A 14,966-nucleotide genomic window follows, 5' to 3' on the forward strand; every position below is an offset into this window, starting at 1 on the left:
CTGAAACTAGGCCCAGGAGAAACAGCAGTCCCTGCCCCCAAATCCTGAGGGTGCCTGTGAGGGGGTCCCCTTGTCTCCCCCTCCCCACTGAGAGCAGGGGCTGAGTCTCCCCCGCCCCGTGTGGGTGGGAGGATCATTTCCTTTACCCTCCCCCACTGAGAGCAGGGGCTGAGTCTCCCCCGCCCCGTGTGGGTGGGGGGATCATTCCCTTTACCCTCCCCCACTGAGAGCAGGGGCTGCGTCCCCTCCCTCATCCTGTGTATGTGAGGGGGGGTCATTCCATTTACCCCCCCTCCCCCCAAAGCAGGGGCTGGGATCCCTCCCCCCACCGCGTATGGGGGTCTCGCCCTGCCCCCGCCCGGGGCTGTGACGCGCTGTGGCAGGGGCGGGGCTATCTCCCGGCAGGGGACGGGCCCTGCCCCCGGGCGATGGCGCCAGAGCCCCGACGCTCCCCGCCCGCGCCTCACCTCCGCTCCGACCCCGCTCGGCCGCGATGGAGGCGCTCGGCACATTCAGCCACCGGCTCGGGCCGCGCGCGCAGCGAGCGCCGAATCATCGACCCGCCGGGGCCGGGGGGGGCGGACGGCTCGTCAGAGAGCCCCTCCCCTCACAGCCCCCAGCATAGGGGAGCTTAGCCCCGCCCACAACCCCTGGGCGCGCGGCCCTTCCCCTCACAGATCCAGATGGGGGGGGGGGCGCCCTTCGTAGCCCTCTTCCCCTCTTCCCCGCCTCCCATCCACTGGTAATCGATGTCCGGCACCGTTCTGCTTTGGGGACAATCCCCATGACAGTCTCTGTGTGGCAGGTATGGAGAATGTGTGGTTGGCTAGGGTTAGTATTTATGACAGCGACTCTTCCTTTGATGGATCACGTATTGGCCTTTACCAAAGGCTAGCTACTGCACTCGAGAGGTGAGCCGAGAGTCTGCTTTGCTGTGGCAAATCATCTGGTCCTAACGAAATACCAATCCTGTCTAGCCTGTGGGCATCAGGTACTTGCATTCTGGGTTATTTTCTCAAGCAAAATTGCATTGATGAACACACATCAGTATAGCAAGGGGAGAGGCTCTGTGCCCCTACACTTCTCTCTCTTTCCATCACAAGCATATTAGCCCTAATTTCTGCTCCTGCTGCTTGATGTGTCTGGAAGAGGGTAGACGCATGTGTAAATGGCGAGCATGTGGACTGGAGCACATTTATCTTTTCTTTGGAGGAAAGAGCATACCCTTCTGAGGTGCACTTTTTAGCAGCTTTCAGAGTAGCAGCCGCGTTAGTGAACATAAAAACTTTAACGGGACAAATATTAAGGGTTTATTTAGTTAAGATCTTTATTTACTTGAAGGGGAGTTTTGCCTGAGTCAGTCTTGAATAACGACTGCAGGGTTTGTCTTCAGAAAAATTCCAGCGTCTTACTTCACTGAGTTTTGTGGAAAGCAAAAGAATTAACTGTAGGACATACAGTAAGTCCCCAAAATGGGCTGTGCTGCAACAGTGAGTCATGGCCTTTCAAAGCGCCAGTGACTTATACATAATTGCAGTATGCCTTCTTCTCAGATTACCATTACATCCGTGAGGATCCTAATTTGAAATGCTGATCGGAGGTAGAAGCAGCAGCTGGGAGGGACCCTGGACTGAATTCCTGGCAGACTTAAGCTGTTTTCATAATTTTCTGCACATCAGTGAATATTTATGTATATTGTGCACATTGCTTAAAACTCTATGCATGTTTAAAAATGTCGCTATAGATTAGTGCACTGTGTCCTTTGCACATTTCTTTGGTCCCTGATATGATTTCTTTAATAGTACGTGAAAATGCATTCACTGGAATGAAAAGTTTGAATGATCTTTCAGAGTTAGCCTTTTTTAAAAAGATATATTTTGAATGTTTCTCATGGCTGCACAAGAAATACAAACTTGGATTTAAGTGTGTTGGGGATTAATGATCCTTTATGTATAGAGTCCTGCGTGGATATAACATTTGTATCTGCATCCGATCAGCACTCCGCAAAAACAGTCCGCGGATATCTGCGGATTTGCAAGGCTTTATTTATGCAGAATCCTTAGCCTTTTAATCGACTGTCTACAGAGGTATTATACTATAATGGTGTGTCCAGCAGCCTGCAGTTCAATCTTGTCTAAAACAGAAAGAAGAAAGAGTCCTATAAGGATGAATACTTGCCCTCTTGCTTTGCCACCCTCCCCGCCCCCCCCTCACATCATCAGGTATGTGGACCAAGGCATCCTCTCGTACTTCAAAGACTGAGGGAACTCTCTCCACATCCCTACAGCATTAGAGAGCAGGCCCCTGCTGACCCCACTATTACCACTGAAGACTAGGCAGTGACAGAGGCAACACTCTACCCTGCCCTGCTTCAGCAAGCCTTGGTCACTCCAAATCTGTAATGATCTCTGTGAAGATGAACCCCTGTGCCCATGCAGAGCCCAGTTGACTGCAGTGGGGCCATCACAGGGCTCCCTGCCAGATTGGGACCTCAGGGATGACAAAGAACAGCTGGACTTTTCCTCCCCTCTTGTACCTATGCAAAGCTGTAGTAACCCTTGCAGCCCCGGTGTGAGGTTGTGGGAAGAGGGACAGATTCTGGACAAGGAATAGCAGAGTGCAGGAGGTGGGGACCTTATTTACACAACACTTCTCTCCAGTTCTTGATTTGCATCCCCCAGTCACTCAGAGGGGTTTTGATAGTACAAAGTGGGCAATCCTCTCTTTAATTTACTGCAGGTCCGATATCCATGACCTGTAGCCCATGGAGGCTGTGGGTAGTGCAGCAGAAAGTATCAAGAGCCCATAGGATATGAGAGAGAGAATCAAGAGGTCTACCAAGGTGGTCTGAAAATAATACAATTGGCACATGGCAGAACCAACACAACTACAGTATTTTTGCATCATTCAATAAGTTTAATATCCTAAAACGTTGTCCCTGTTACTGATAAAAGGCACTGGCTAATTTCTCCTGGAGAGTGCTCCTGTCCGTCTAATGCTAGCTTTGCTAGCCACAATTTTTTTTGCAGTGAATACTCTCTCTCTCTGACCTTGTTAATACAAGCAATAGCAGAAGACGACATGAAAAGTATCGTAATGAACCTGCTTGTATCATGTTCAGTGGAACTGGAGTCAAGAGGGCCAGTGTTTCCTGGAGGGACTGTTACGGACAGGACACCAGTGGAACAGGGAACCTGGGAAATTAGGCTGGCAGCAACTCAGCCACATGGACAGGGCAGTCCACAGGTGGGACAGCCACCTGTCCAGGTTGTCCTGGGATCATCCTGTTTGAGGTAGCCATCCTGGGACCTCTGAATGGGTGCTCAGTGCACATGGCCAGCTGTCCAGTTTTAGGGGTTCAGGATCATCCTGGATGTCCCATTGGTTTGTATCTCAGAGGTGGCAAATCACATCACAGGGCTTAATAAAGTTACACTTCTACTTAACCTACATTCAGATACCCTCTTTGTGAATGAAACGCTGCTGGCTCTTTACTGGGTACTGCGCTAACCTTCCCATGCAACATCCAGTTAGCAGAAGGCTCCCCTCATTGCTTCCAGTCTGGGAAAGGGAAGTTAGTGGGATTTAGCACCAGAGGGAGCGGAAGCAGCAGTGACAAAGCCAGGCAGTTTAGGAGCTGGGACTGAAGGGCTGAGAATGGGATGCAGCCTTTTGCTGTCAAGGGAGCCCATGGTAGCTGCAGCTGGAGGATAACCTAATGGCCTACAAATAGAGATCTGTGTGGATGGGCCCGAATGAGGCTACACATGTGGGATAAAAGGACTGGATTCTGTCCAAGGGAGCTGCAGCTGGTGCATGATTGACTCCAGGGCAAGGGGTGGCCTGGATTGAGCATCCCTAGCACTGGGCTGGCAGACCCCCACCTTCATCCGACTGGACTGGAGTGCTCTTAGGGGCTGGGCTGGGGCCTGTTATGGGTTGTATCGTTTTTTGTTGGTAACCCAAAGCAGTGGTACCTGGGGAAGTTGCGGTATTTATTTCCAGCAGCCCTAGAAAAGCCTCCTTTGTTAAACATCAGCATCTGGGAGTAAGTATGGGCACCCACTGAGGGCCAGAGCCCGAAAGGCCTGGCGGTTGGAGTACCTACAATGGCATGTGCCTCTAGGATTGTCATGGAATCTCCAGGAATTAAAGATTAATATGTAATTAAAGATTATGTCCTGTGATGAAACCTTCAGGAATATGTCCCCCAAAAATGGACAACTCTAGTGCCTCGGCACGCGGGGTGCACTCAGCATGCTACCAAACATCTAAGGGGGTACCACAACTGACCTGCATCCCGTATTACCAGTGTAATAGTCACTAATTCATGGCTATGGAGACCATTGTACTAGCCAAATACCATATTACAAAAGTAATTTTAACATACATTTCATTTACGCTATGGGACTCTGATGCTGCGTTTCTTTGCATGGGAGTTTTGCCTGAGTAAAGCGCCTAGGACTAGCCAGTTGTCAGCATGTACTGCATCTAAGATGGAGCTACTTCGCGTTCCTTTTTATAACTAACTCTTCATTTGCATTAAGTGTATTTATACTGAAACTGAGACCTAACTAATGACAGGGATGTGAAAATTCAGGCCAAGATTTTTAAAAGCAACTCGCAACGTTGGGCACAGCAGAGATGAGGCAGCCAAACTTAAATCACTTTAACAGGGGTCTGAACTTTAAAGGACAGCCACTCAGCACTGTCTAAGAATCAGGCCCCTGCAAGGTATCTAAAGTTGGGCACCCAAATCACTAGTCACTTTTGAAAGTCTTGTCCCTAGGGCACAGTCACTATGAATTACCTCAGTAATGAATGTACCACAGGACCGTCCTGCCCAGCCCTTGAGCTCCTGGCAAGGGAGGCTAGCCCCCAGTACCTCCCCTGCTGTCACCCCTCCCCTGCAGCCATGCCGGCAGCGCAGCTGGCTCCAGCTGCTCTCAGCTGCATGGTAAGGGGGCATGGAGTGGGGGGGTTGGATAAAGGGCAGGAGGTCCCGGGGGCAGTCAGGGGACAGGGGGCGGTTGGATAGGGGGTGGGGTCCTGGGGGGCCTGTCAGGGGGTGGGGGTGTGAATAGGGGTCTGGGGAGGCAGTCAGGGGACAGGGAGCAGTGGGGGTAGGCTAGGGGGTGAGGTCCCAGGTGGGGGCAGTCAGGGGACAAGGAGCGAGGGGGAGGGTTGGATGGGTCAGGGGCTCTGAGAGGGCAGTCAGGGGGTGGGAAGTGGGAAGGGGTGGATAGGGGGTGGGGGCCAGGCTGTTTGGGGAGGCACAGCCTTCCCTACCCGGCCCTCCATACAGTTTTGCATCCCAATGTGGCTCTCGGGCCAAAAAGTTTGCGCACCCCTGCCCTGTGTGAATTTACTATAACAGTACCAAGCAACAAGTACTACTTGTTATAAGCACCAAAGAAAAATATTAGAGCAGTCAGGAAGGAGGGAGGGGTTGGATGGGGCGGTGGGGGGCAGTCAGGGGACATGGAGAAGGGGTGGTTGGATGGGGTAGGGGTCCCGGGGAGGCAGTAAGGAAGGAAAGTGGGGGTTGGATAGGGCGGCAGGGGGGCAGTCAGGGGCAGAGGTTCCGGGGGCGGTCAGGGGACAGAGAGAAGGGGTGGTTGGATGGGGCAGGGGTCCCAGGGGGGCCATCAGGGAACGGGGTGGGGGTTGGATGGGGCAGGAGTCCCAAGGGGGGGGCTGTCAGGGGGCGAGAAGCAGGGGGGATGGATAGGGGGTGGGGGCCGGGCCACGCCCCTCTCCCCTAACCAGCCCTCCATACAATTTTCGAAACCTGATACATCCCTCAGGCCAAAAAGTTTGCCTGCCCCTGCTATAGACGGACATCTTGATTCGGACGAAAAGAAAAAGCAACCCCCATTGTGGGGATTAACATGGGTGGAAGAGTCAGATAGGGACCTGATCCAAAGTCCATTGAAGCCAATAGGCTCCCATTGCGCTTTGGATCAGGCCCATAATCACAGAAGTGTAGGACTAGAAGGGACCTCAATAGTCATCTAGTCCAGTCCCCCTGCACTTAAGGCATGTAGCTCGGAAACCCTAGGCTCGTTTGGTTACAAGTGAAGATGGATATGATGGTCTTGTCTTGTCCTCACTTGTGCACGTCAAAAACCCACCTGGACACAACTGGCAATCTGCTCAAGAGGTGCTGTAGAGCCGCCCTGCCAGTGTGTCGCACACATTGAGGTGAATTAGCACTGCTGTGTGAGGACGGATGTACAGCACCTGCCTGACCCACACCAATATCTTAGAGCCTCAATTTTCATTAGCTTCAATAAACTTGGTAAATATGAGTCAAAATCCACAACCCTGGCTCAGCCCTGAATGGAACAGCTAACATAAGTCTGGCTAACAAACCAGGATATACTCCTACAAGAATGTCACCCTGCAGTTGACTTAGGGAAACTTCCTGCTTGTTTAAATTGTTCAAACTATGATTTACACAGAAAATAAACATACACAAAATAAATCTTTAGTTGCAGCCACACAGGAATGAACGGAGCTACTTGTCCTTACTCAAAGCATGTATGCAATGGACAAAAGCCAAATAAGAGCTCTAGTCTGATACAGCTCAGTATTGAGAAACTGACATGATTACATCCTAAAACACTGCACAAAACCCATAATGTAGCCTGGACTCTGGCACTAAGATTGCGCCTCCTTCCCCCCCCCCGCTCAAAAAAACCAACCAAACAAGACCTTGTCCATGTAGTAGGGGTAGGATAATCATCTTTACCAAATTCCAAATATCAGACCTCTGTATCTATCAGCGAAGAGAATTATTATCTGTATTGTGACCGTTTAGGATGTCATTCTTATTCAACAAAGCACTTAGGCATAGGCTTACGTCCATCTCTATTCAGCAAAGCACACATGCTTAAAATTAAGCATGCGCTTTGCTGAATAGAGATAAATGTAAGCATACACTTTCCTGAATCGGGGCTTCTAGTAGCACCTAGAGGCCCTAACTTGGTTCCTAGCCCCATTGTGCTAGGGGCTGTACACAGAGATAGTCCACACCCTCAAAAGATTACAGTCTAAATACGCAAGACAGACAAATGGTGGAGGGAAGAGATGATGTGAAGTGATTTGCCCCAGGTCAACCAGCAGAAGAGCTGGGAATAGAACCCCCGTCTCTTAAATTCCAGTCTAGCATGCTATCTATGCTGTCTCTCTAAGCAAATTAATCTGGTTACTGAAATGGAGCGGGTCTGAACATGCTTGCTAAGGGTGGGTGGGAGATGAGTGCTAGGAGTTGGGGTGCAGGAAGCAGACTGTGCGGGTCAGGGGATGGTGGGCGGAACTGGACCATACTTAACAAAGGTTGATGATGGCCACTGCCATGAGGTGACAGCCAATGTTTTCAGATGACTTTTGTGTGAATATGGACCTGAGCAAATTGCTGGATTTGTGTACAGATCAGATCCAAGCAGGGGATTCGTCCCAACTCTACTTTTTGAGCTCAGCAGTAGGGTTTGACATTACTTTTGTAAACAGGTGATTAATTCCACTTTGTGCTGAACTGGTTGTCTCTTGCAGGAGTGCTTCAGCCAATACTGAACAGGTTGGAATCTAGTCAGTTTTTTTTTAAAGAGTGGGTTACAGGGAGTGGCTGTATGTAAGGGTCTGTCACACAACAAAGGAAACTGACAGTTCAGGAGAAACAGTGAAACTAACGATACAGAGTGCTGTCAAACGTGGAAAGAGAACTGAAAAACAGAAATATTTTTCTTTCATTGCTTTCAGTTGATGTCATCTTGAACACTACACTACATCATACACACTGCCTCTCAAAATGAACGACATTTTATGTTTAAGTGCTCTGCTACCCACCCTGAAGTCTGACACCAGGGTCCTTGGACTTGGGTTAAAACAACAGCATGTCAAAAACGGAGAAATAAGTGTGATTATTTTTCACAAAGCATCAAGACTGCAGTCAATGGGCCTAATCTTCCATCCATTGGTGCCACTGCTTTCAGATGGAGCAGCATGTATGGAATTTCTGCCCCAGATTCTATGGGAACTTGGGAAAAGGCTGCAGGACTTTTTAAAAGGAAATTAACTCAAAAACATATTAAAAACCACTACCTTATGTTTTATAAAGAGCTATTTGTATCCTAAGGCCTTGATCTGGCAAAAACTTAAGAACGAGTAGCTTTATGGATGTGATAGTTCCACTGAGTTAAAAGTTATTCTCTCACATAAGAAGAACATTAAAAAGAAAAGTTATTTCTACTGTGAATTAATAAGAAGCAGTTCAATTTCACTGCTTTTGTTCTGTGCTTGTACAGCACCAGTGTAATGTCCATGATTGCGGCTCTTGATCTGTGCCTAATAAATAATATCCTTTTTGTTGTATCCCATTCCCTACCCTTTATCTGTTTATTTGGACCCCAATCCAGCACACCACTTAAGCATGTGCATACTCCCACTGAAGTTCAGTTTTTACAAATATAACGTCAAGAACCTTTTTTCAAAAATTAAATCTTATTTTATGTTGAAAACAATAGGAATGCTACAAGACATCGCAGACCTTAAATCCACGTTAGAGCTTTTTTCTGTGGAACTGTACTTATCTTCTCTGGTGCTCATGACCTTGGTGTTATCTTTTGAGCACGCTGCCAGCCACGCAGGAATCTAACATCGTGAGCAGCCTAGGTCCAGCTGCAGTATAAAGCATGAAGCAACAGTAATACATTTCTCAATATCAACAAAACAACAGAGGCTGGTGATGCTTCTGGCGGGAAAGACTCGATGTTAAATAAAGTAGGCTCTGAGGACAGATATTACTGCACATATTTGCTTGAGGGGGGAAGAACTGAAACTAATCGTCTACTGATAGTTCTTCATGATTTTTTTCAGTTTAAATTGTCAAATAATCATGAAAAAGAAATTATCTTACTGGTAATACAAGCTGATAATAAGAAATGCAGCATCACACTGTGTCTTGCTGCCCTATTTTATATTTCACATTTTTAACCCAGATCCAAGGACCCTGGTGAACTGGAGTTCAATTCTGAGAGGCAATGTGATCTAGTGCATGCAGCACTGGACTGGGACTCAGGAGACCTGTGTGCTATTTCTCACTCTGCCATCGGACTCCCAGGTGACCTTGGGTAAGTCACGTCCCCGCTCTGTGCCTCAGTTTCCCCTCCCACCCTTTGTCTGTTGTGTCTACTTACACCATATAAGTTCTTCAGGGCAGGGACTGTTTCTCACAGTCCTGGCTCCACTGAAGTCAATGGGACTTTGCCTTCAATAGGATCAGGACTTCTCTGTTTGTTTGTGCAGCACCTGGCACAGTGGACTTGGGGCCTCTTCACACTCTCATATACAAATAGTAGTAATAATAATTTAGTAGACATCAGAGAAGATCAGTCAATAGCAAATTTGACCAGCAAGAAACCAGTTTTAAAGGTAATTTCCCCCCTGCCCCCACTGAACATTTTAAAACCAGTGCTGGTTATTATATATTCACTGTTGATAGAGCAGGATTAGGAGTCTACTTGGCTATATTAATTTCTTAAAAGTTATGAGTATTCATTTTCTTTCCCCACGTCAGTAACTATATTGCCAGTCCTACTCTGGTTATAGGATTTTCTCCAAACATACCGATTAACAAAACGGTGCAATACATGCGTGCCTCTCTTTAATTTGCATGGAAGACACCCTGCTTTTTTAAAGGGCTGTGCACAAAAGCATGAAGATCTTCATTTTGCCCATATGTCTCTTTTGCTTCTGAGTCCCCAGATTTCCTTAGGCAACCTAAAATGGCTGCAAAGAGTAGTGCATGCTGCATGTTTCTAATGGCTGGCTGGGCACAGTGGGAGGCACCCCCTGCATAGTGCAGAGAGCTCTAGGAGACATTGTGTCTCTCTCTGTGTGCAACATGGGACTCCCTGTGGGGCAGGCTGGCTTCAGATTGCTCCTAACAAGGGCCAGGAATTCACTGCCACAAGCTGGCCGGTAGGGTATAATCCAGCTGTGATTGAAATCAATGGGAGTCTCTCCATTGAAGTCCATGGAAGCTGGATTAGGTCCTTAATGGACTGTTAGGGTAGGATGTGTTTTATCCCCTCTCTTAACAAAGTCATGATAATAAACCAATGTTTATTATTGGAGAACATCATTTACGAAGGAAACCAATTTCATTTCACTTTCAAATCCCAAAGGCGTTACTAGATCACACTGGTTTTATAAACTATGACAGCAGTGCTTAATTTGTAATGAAACAGGTGCCGGGGTTCATGCCATTAGGTGCCACAGTTTAAACAATTTTTTTTTCATTCGTAACTGATGCAGCAACCCCAGAGGTGCCGGCGCTCTGAACTGCCAAGCCTACAGGTGCTGGCACAAATTAAGCCCTGAATGACAGATACCATGCTGAAGCCCTTTGCATCAAAGCCTGTATCAAGTTAAACAGGCCTTTCTGTTTGTTTGTTTTTTAAAGAAAGATTGGCTTTTGTTTAGATCTTAACTAGAATTATTGTAATGGCAGGTATTTAGCAGACGCCCCCACCTGATTTACTACTGTCCTATGATAAGCCCTGATCCTCCAGTGGGCTAGTGTTAATATAGTGGAAATCCACAGCTGTACAGGCTCTGATGTGGGAGCCTGGGCCATAGACACATGGTTTGTTTATGTTAGAACACGTGTCATGTTTCAAGTGGTGGCATTTGTTTCTCATGGAGGGTTGGGAATTCCTGGGCCTCCTCCCTACACCAGGCCTAAAATGCTAAATATTATTGTTGTCCTGCTTGCAGATGAAAAGGGATGAATCTAGCTCTCCCGAGGACCTAAATATTGCTCCAAGCACTAGCCAGAGGCTGACATATAACACCTAAATCAAATGAGCTGTCTTAGCTTAAATCCCCAATGCTACTGCCAGACACTATAGGAGCTGAAAATGCTCTTAATGCAATGGAGCAGAGGCTAGGCTTGAGTTTCATCCACAGTGGCTACACCAGGGAAGATCATATAAGCTACCACTTGCACTTCATGCTGTTTTCATTGGAATTATTGTTTTAAAAAAATAAGTGTCACAGAAATAGTTTCACTGACATTAGAAGGCTTTTTCTGCAAACCCTAATTTGGGGTATAAATTAAGGCCTGCATCTTGGAGGTGGTTCTCTGTCTGCTTACATGGATCCAACTGTGGGATCAAGGCATTTATTGAATACAAAGGCCATTGTTGCTGGAGCTGTGGCACCAAGGTTGGTCTGTCGGGTTCCCTGTGCATTCATGCTAGAAAAAACATCTTCCTCTCCTGAACCTCTAAAGCCTCTTTTAGATTGCACTCTCTTCAGACTGGACACCCGGGGTGAATTTGTAGCCATGATCTCCTCCGAGGCTAATCAATGCCAGTGTCACCCGAGGGAGCGGCTGTGAACAAACACCAGTGGAGAAGGAGCCTCTAGAATCTGCATTTTGCGACACAACTGAACATTGCTAACCCAGTGGATGCTAGAGCTGAGGTCAAACCTGGCCAGGCTGGCTGGGGAGGGGGGCAGGGGGGAGGCAGCAAAGCATGTTTCTGTGGGAATCACTGGGGAATGGAGAGGGGTGATTCCAGGTTAAGTGACAAAACATTCAGATTCTGGGAGGACCGGTGGGGGTGTGAATGTCAAATCACAGATCCTGAATAATCAGGGTCAGATCCTCAGCTGGTATAAATTGGTGTAGCTTCACTGATGTGTCAGGGAAGCTATGCCAATTTACACCAGCTGAGGATCTGGCCCACAGGCTCTACATGGGTGGAGGAAACGTCATCCTCAGTACGCTGAGCATGGGCCCATCAGTGTCTGTTCAGTAGGACAGTACAGTTCACAGCGTGGCACAGAGCAGTATCCGGGCATTACAGCTAGCATCTCCAACCCAGGGAAGGCACAGCAATGCCTCCTGGGGTCTTGAACAGCCTAGACTCCTGCCCCCTGCTGACTGGCTATTGGCTCCAACTCTTTCCTTCCCCCAGTCTCTTCATCTCAGCCTGACTTCACTCCTGCCTCTCTTACCTTCTTCTCCTCTCCTCTGTCCCCTTCACCCTGCTTCCCTTCCCATTTAACTGATCTCCTCCTAACTAACCCTCCCCCCAAATAAATTGTGGAATTAATATAGCTTACACTATTTGTCTACCCCTTCCCCACCCTGGCTGTCTGGTTGAATTTGATTGTAAACTTTCCAGGCAGGGACCATCTACTATTGTACAGCGCCTAGTACAATGGGGTCCCATTCTGCCTCAGGCACTGTCATAACAAACATCATTACTATTTATTATTAATTATTATTATTATTAACACCACGCTTGGAATCGGAGTCTCCTAAACTCCAAGTGCTATCAACAGAGCAGCATAACTGAAATCTTTTCCACCCAAGGAGTACAGAGGTGGGGGAGTGGGGGTGGGGGTGGGGTGGGGAAATAACTTGATAAGAAATAAAACGTCAGCTTTAGGAAGTTGCCAGATGTCCCAACATCTGGCTATAGACGAAAACGGATGGAAATAGATGATGTATAAAAAGACTACTACTTTGCATATGTACAGTGCCTTTCGTCCAAGAATTTCAATGTGCTTTACAAACCAAACCTCACAGCTGCTAATCACTGTCACCATTTGACAAATGAAGAAACCGAGGCACAAGAAAGCTAAGTGACTTGTCCAAGGTGACACATGAAGTCTGATAGGAGCCGGGGGGGGGGGGGCGGGGGGGGAGAAGGGGCGAGAGAGAATCCTGGCCCTATGGAAGTCAATGGGAACACTGACCCGGATACTGCTCTCAGGCCTGTGTTTTAAGCACAGGACCACCCTTCCTCCTCTAATATTTTCACAAGATTTATCTCCCTGAGTGACAGATCACACAACAGCAACACTCTGCATTTTTCATGCTTGCGACTTTGTTGTGGTTGCTGCATGGAAATGGCTTGTAACAAAGACAGGCGACTTTCACAAGTCGCCTGCTTTCCACAGATTATAATAAAACTCATTAAAAAAACAAAACAAAACAACTGAACCCACAACAACTCCCAGAACAAATCAGCACAAGGCAGAGCTTCCCCTTTCTGCAGCCTGGGGATTAATTTACTCCAGTGACCTGTGTCAGATTTGCTCAGTTAAAGAAGCAAGGACACCAGGGTCTTAAAGCAGCCACATCACTTAACAAGCAAGTCAAATTAGACTGTATTTTTTTTAAAAGCGACCTCACTACTTTAAGTATCAGAGGGGTAGCCGTGTTAGTCTGCAGCCACGAGGAGTCCGGTGGCACCTTCAAGGCTAACAGATTTATTTGGGCATAAGCTTTCGTGGGTAAAAAACCCACTTCTTCAGATGCACTCCTTTAGTATATAGATATATATATTCCTGGCCATTGTTCCTTTGTTTGGAAATAGACCTGCCTCACATGGCCGAGAAGAGGAAAGCGAGGAAGACAAAGCCCGCTCCATTCATGGCTTGCCACTGTAGCAGCAAACAGAAGGAAAAAACCACAAACCCTTCATACATTTTCCGCCTCCACTGGAGAAATGCAAAAACCAGCCCTTGCTTCCCCGCACCAGCTGAGAAAGGCAGGATGCTCCGCCGCCCATGCAAGCCAGAGAAGCCACATTTAAAGCAGACGTTCAGTTATCCTGTGTCCCTCCCTCCCCCCTCCTTCTCCTGTGGGCTCGCTCTGCTCCTGCGGGCTCTCACTTACATGCGGCCCTCCGACGCCCCGCTGCCTGCGAGGGTGCAGGTTCGAGCCCATCCTGCCGCGCTGGACGAGCAGAGCCGCTGCGGGCTCCCCGGCGTCAGCTGCCACCGTGGAGCTGGAGCGAGGCACCTGAATTCCATCCCGACCCAGACGCCCCACCCCTCGGCCAGTCAGACCGGGGCTCTGAGTCATGCCCAGATGCCTGCCGGCCAGCGGCTGAGTCTCTTCTTCCCCCTTCCAGTCCTGGGGAGGGAGGAAACACACACACACATGCCGCGTTTACTTTTCCACTAAAGTCATTGCAGTCTCTTCAGCTGCCTGGATCTGCCAAGGAGCAGCGAATGCCAGGCTGCCTTTTCCTGAGAGCTGGCTGGCTGAGAAAGCCTGGTTTGTAGATTCTCAGCCCCATCTGCCCTCTGGGGCCAGAGCTTTTCCTTGGCCTGTTGAACCTTCAGCAGTTGTTACACATGCTTCCAATCGTCTAAAAACCTAGAGAAAACAATACTCTGCTGGGCATCAGGACACCATAATACCACCTAGTTCTTATAGAGCACTTTTTATCCATTGATCTCAAAGCACTTTACAAAGGAGAGGTCACTGTCCCCATTTTACAGATGGGTAACTGAGGCCCAGGGAGGTGAAGTGACTCCCTCAACGTAAGAATGGCCCTACTGGGTCAGACCAAGTTCCATCTAGCCCAGTCTCCTGTCTTCCAACAGTGGCCAGTGCCAGGTGCCCCAGAGGGAATGAACAGAACAGGGAATTAGCAAGTGATCCAAGGTCACACCGTAGTGGCTTAGTAACAGAACCCAGGTTTCCCAAGTCCCAGTCCAGTGCACTATCCACTAGGCAACAGTGTCTCCCTTTGAGGCAAGGCTGTCTTAGGAGAGGACAATGAAATCTTAAATGCCCCATTTTCAAAAATGGAGGATGTGTGCGTGCAGGTCTGCAGACAACACTCCACGTGTAGGTACATGACCACCCTTGTGCCTTCAGAGCCAGGAACGGTGCACCAACCAGGCAAATGCAGGAAAGGGGCACCTAGATGTTTAACTGGCCATTTGAATGCACAGCTACCCTGTGTGCACACAGCTACAGGGTGACCATATTTCCCAAAGGGAAAATGGGACACCAGATGTGGCTGGCCCAAACCTGCCCTGTGGCTGGCCTGAGGCCCCCCCGCCCACTCCACGCGTCGCTGGGGTGGCTGGAACTCTGCCTGCCCCCCGCAAGAAGCTGTCACTGGAACCCTGCCTCCCCTGCACCA

At 48.5% G+C, this 14,966-nt stretch overlaps 1 protein-coding gene across 5 annotated transcripts in view; it reads right to left on the reverse strand.

Moving 5' to 3' along the window:
* The window catches only part of GNE (glucosamine (UDP-N-acetyl)-2-epimerase/N-acetylmannosamine kinase), a 57,023-nt gene extending 42,973 nt beyond the window's left edge, over positions 1-14,050 (reverse strand). The window contains exon 1 of one of the 5 annotated variants that reach the window (XM_037902213.2): positions 13,703-14,050. In XM_037902213.2, coding sequence (XP_037758141.1) covers positions 13,703-13,891 — 189 coding nt within the window. In that variant the 5' untranslated portion in view covers positions 13,892-14,050. Of the gene's footprint in view, positions 1-467; positions 603-13,702 lie in introns of those variants that run through there. The other 4 variants (XM_037902214.2, XM_037902216.2, XM_043546297.1 and 1 more) reach the window with 4 other exon arrangements.
* Positions 14,051-14,966: the final 916 nt, after the last annotated feature.

Source organism: Chelonia mydas, chromosome 5, assembly GCF_015237465.2.
Source record: "Chelonia mydas isolate rCheMyd1 chromosome 5, rCheMyd1.pri.v2, whole genome shotgun sequence".
NCBI classification, from domain to species: Eukaryota; Metazoa; Chordata; order Testudines; family Cheloniidae; genus Chelonia; species Chelonia mydas.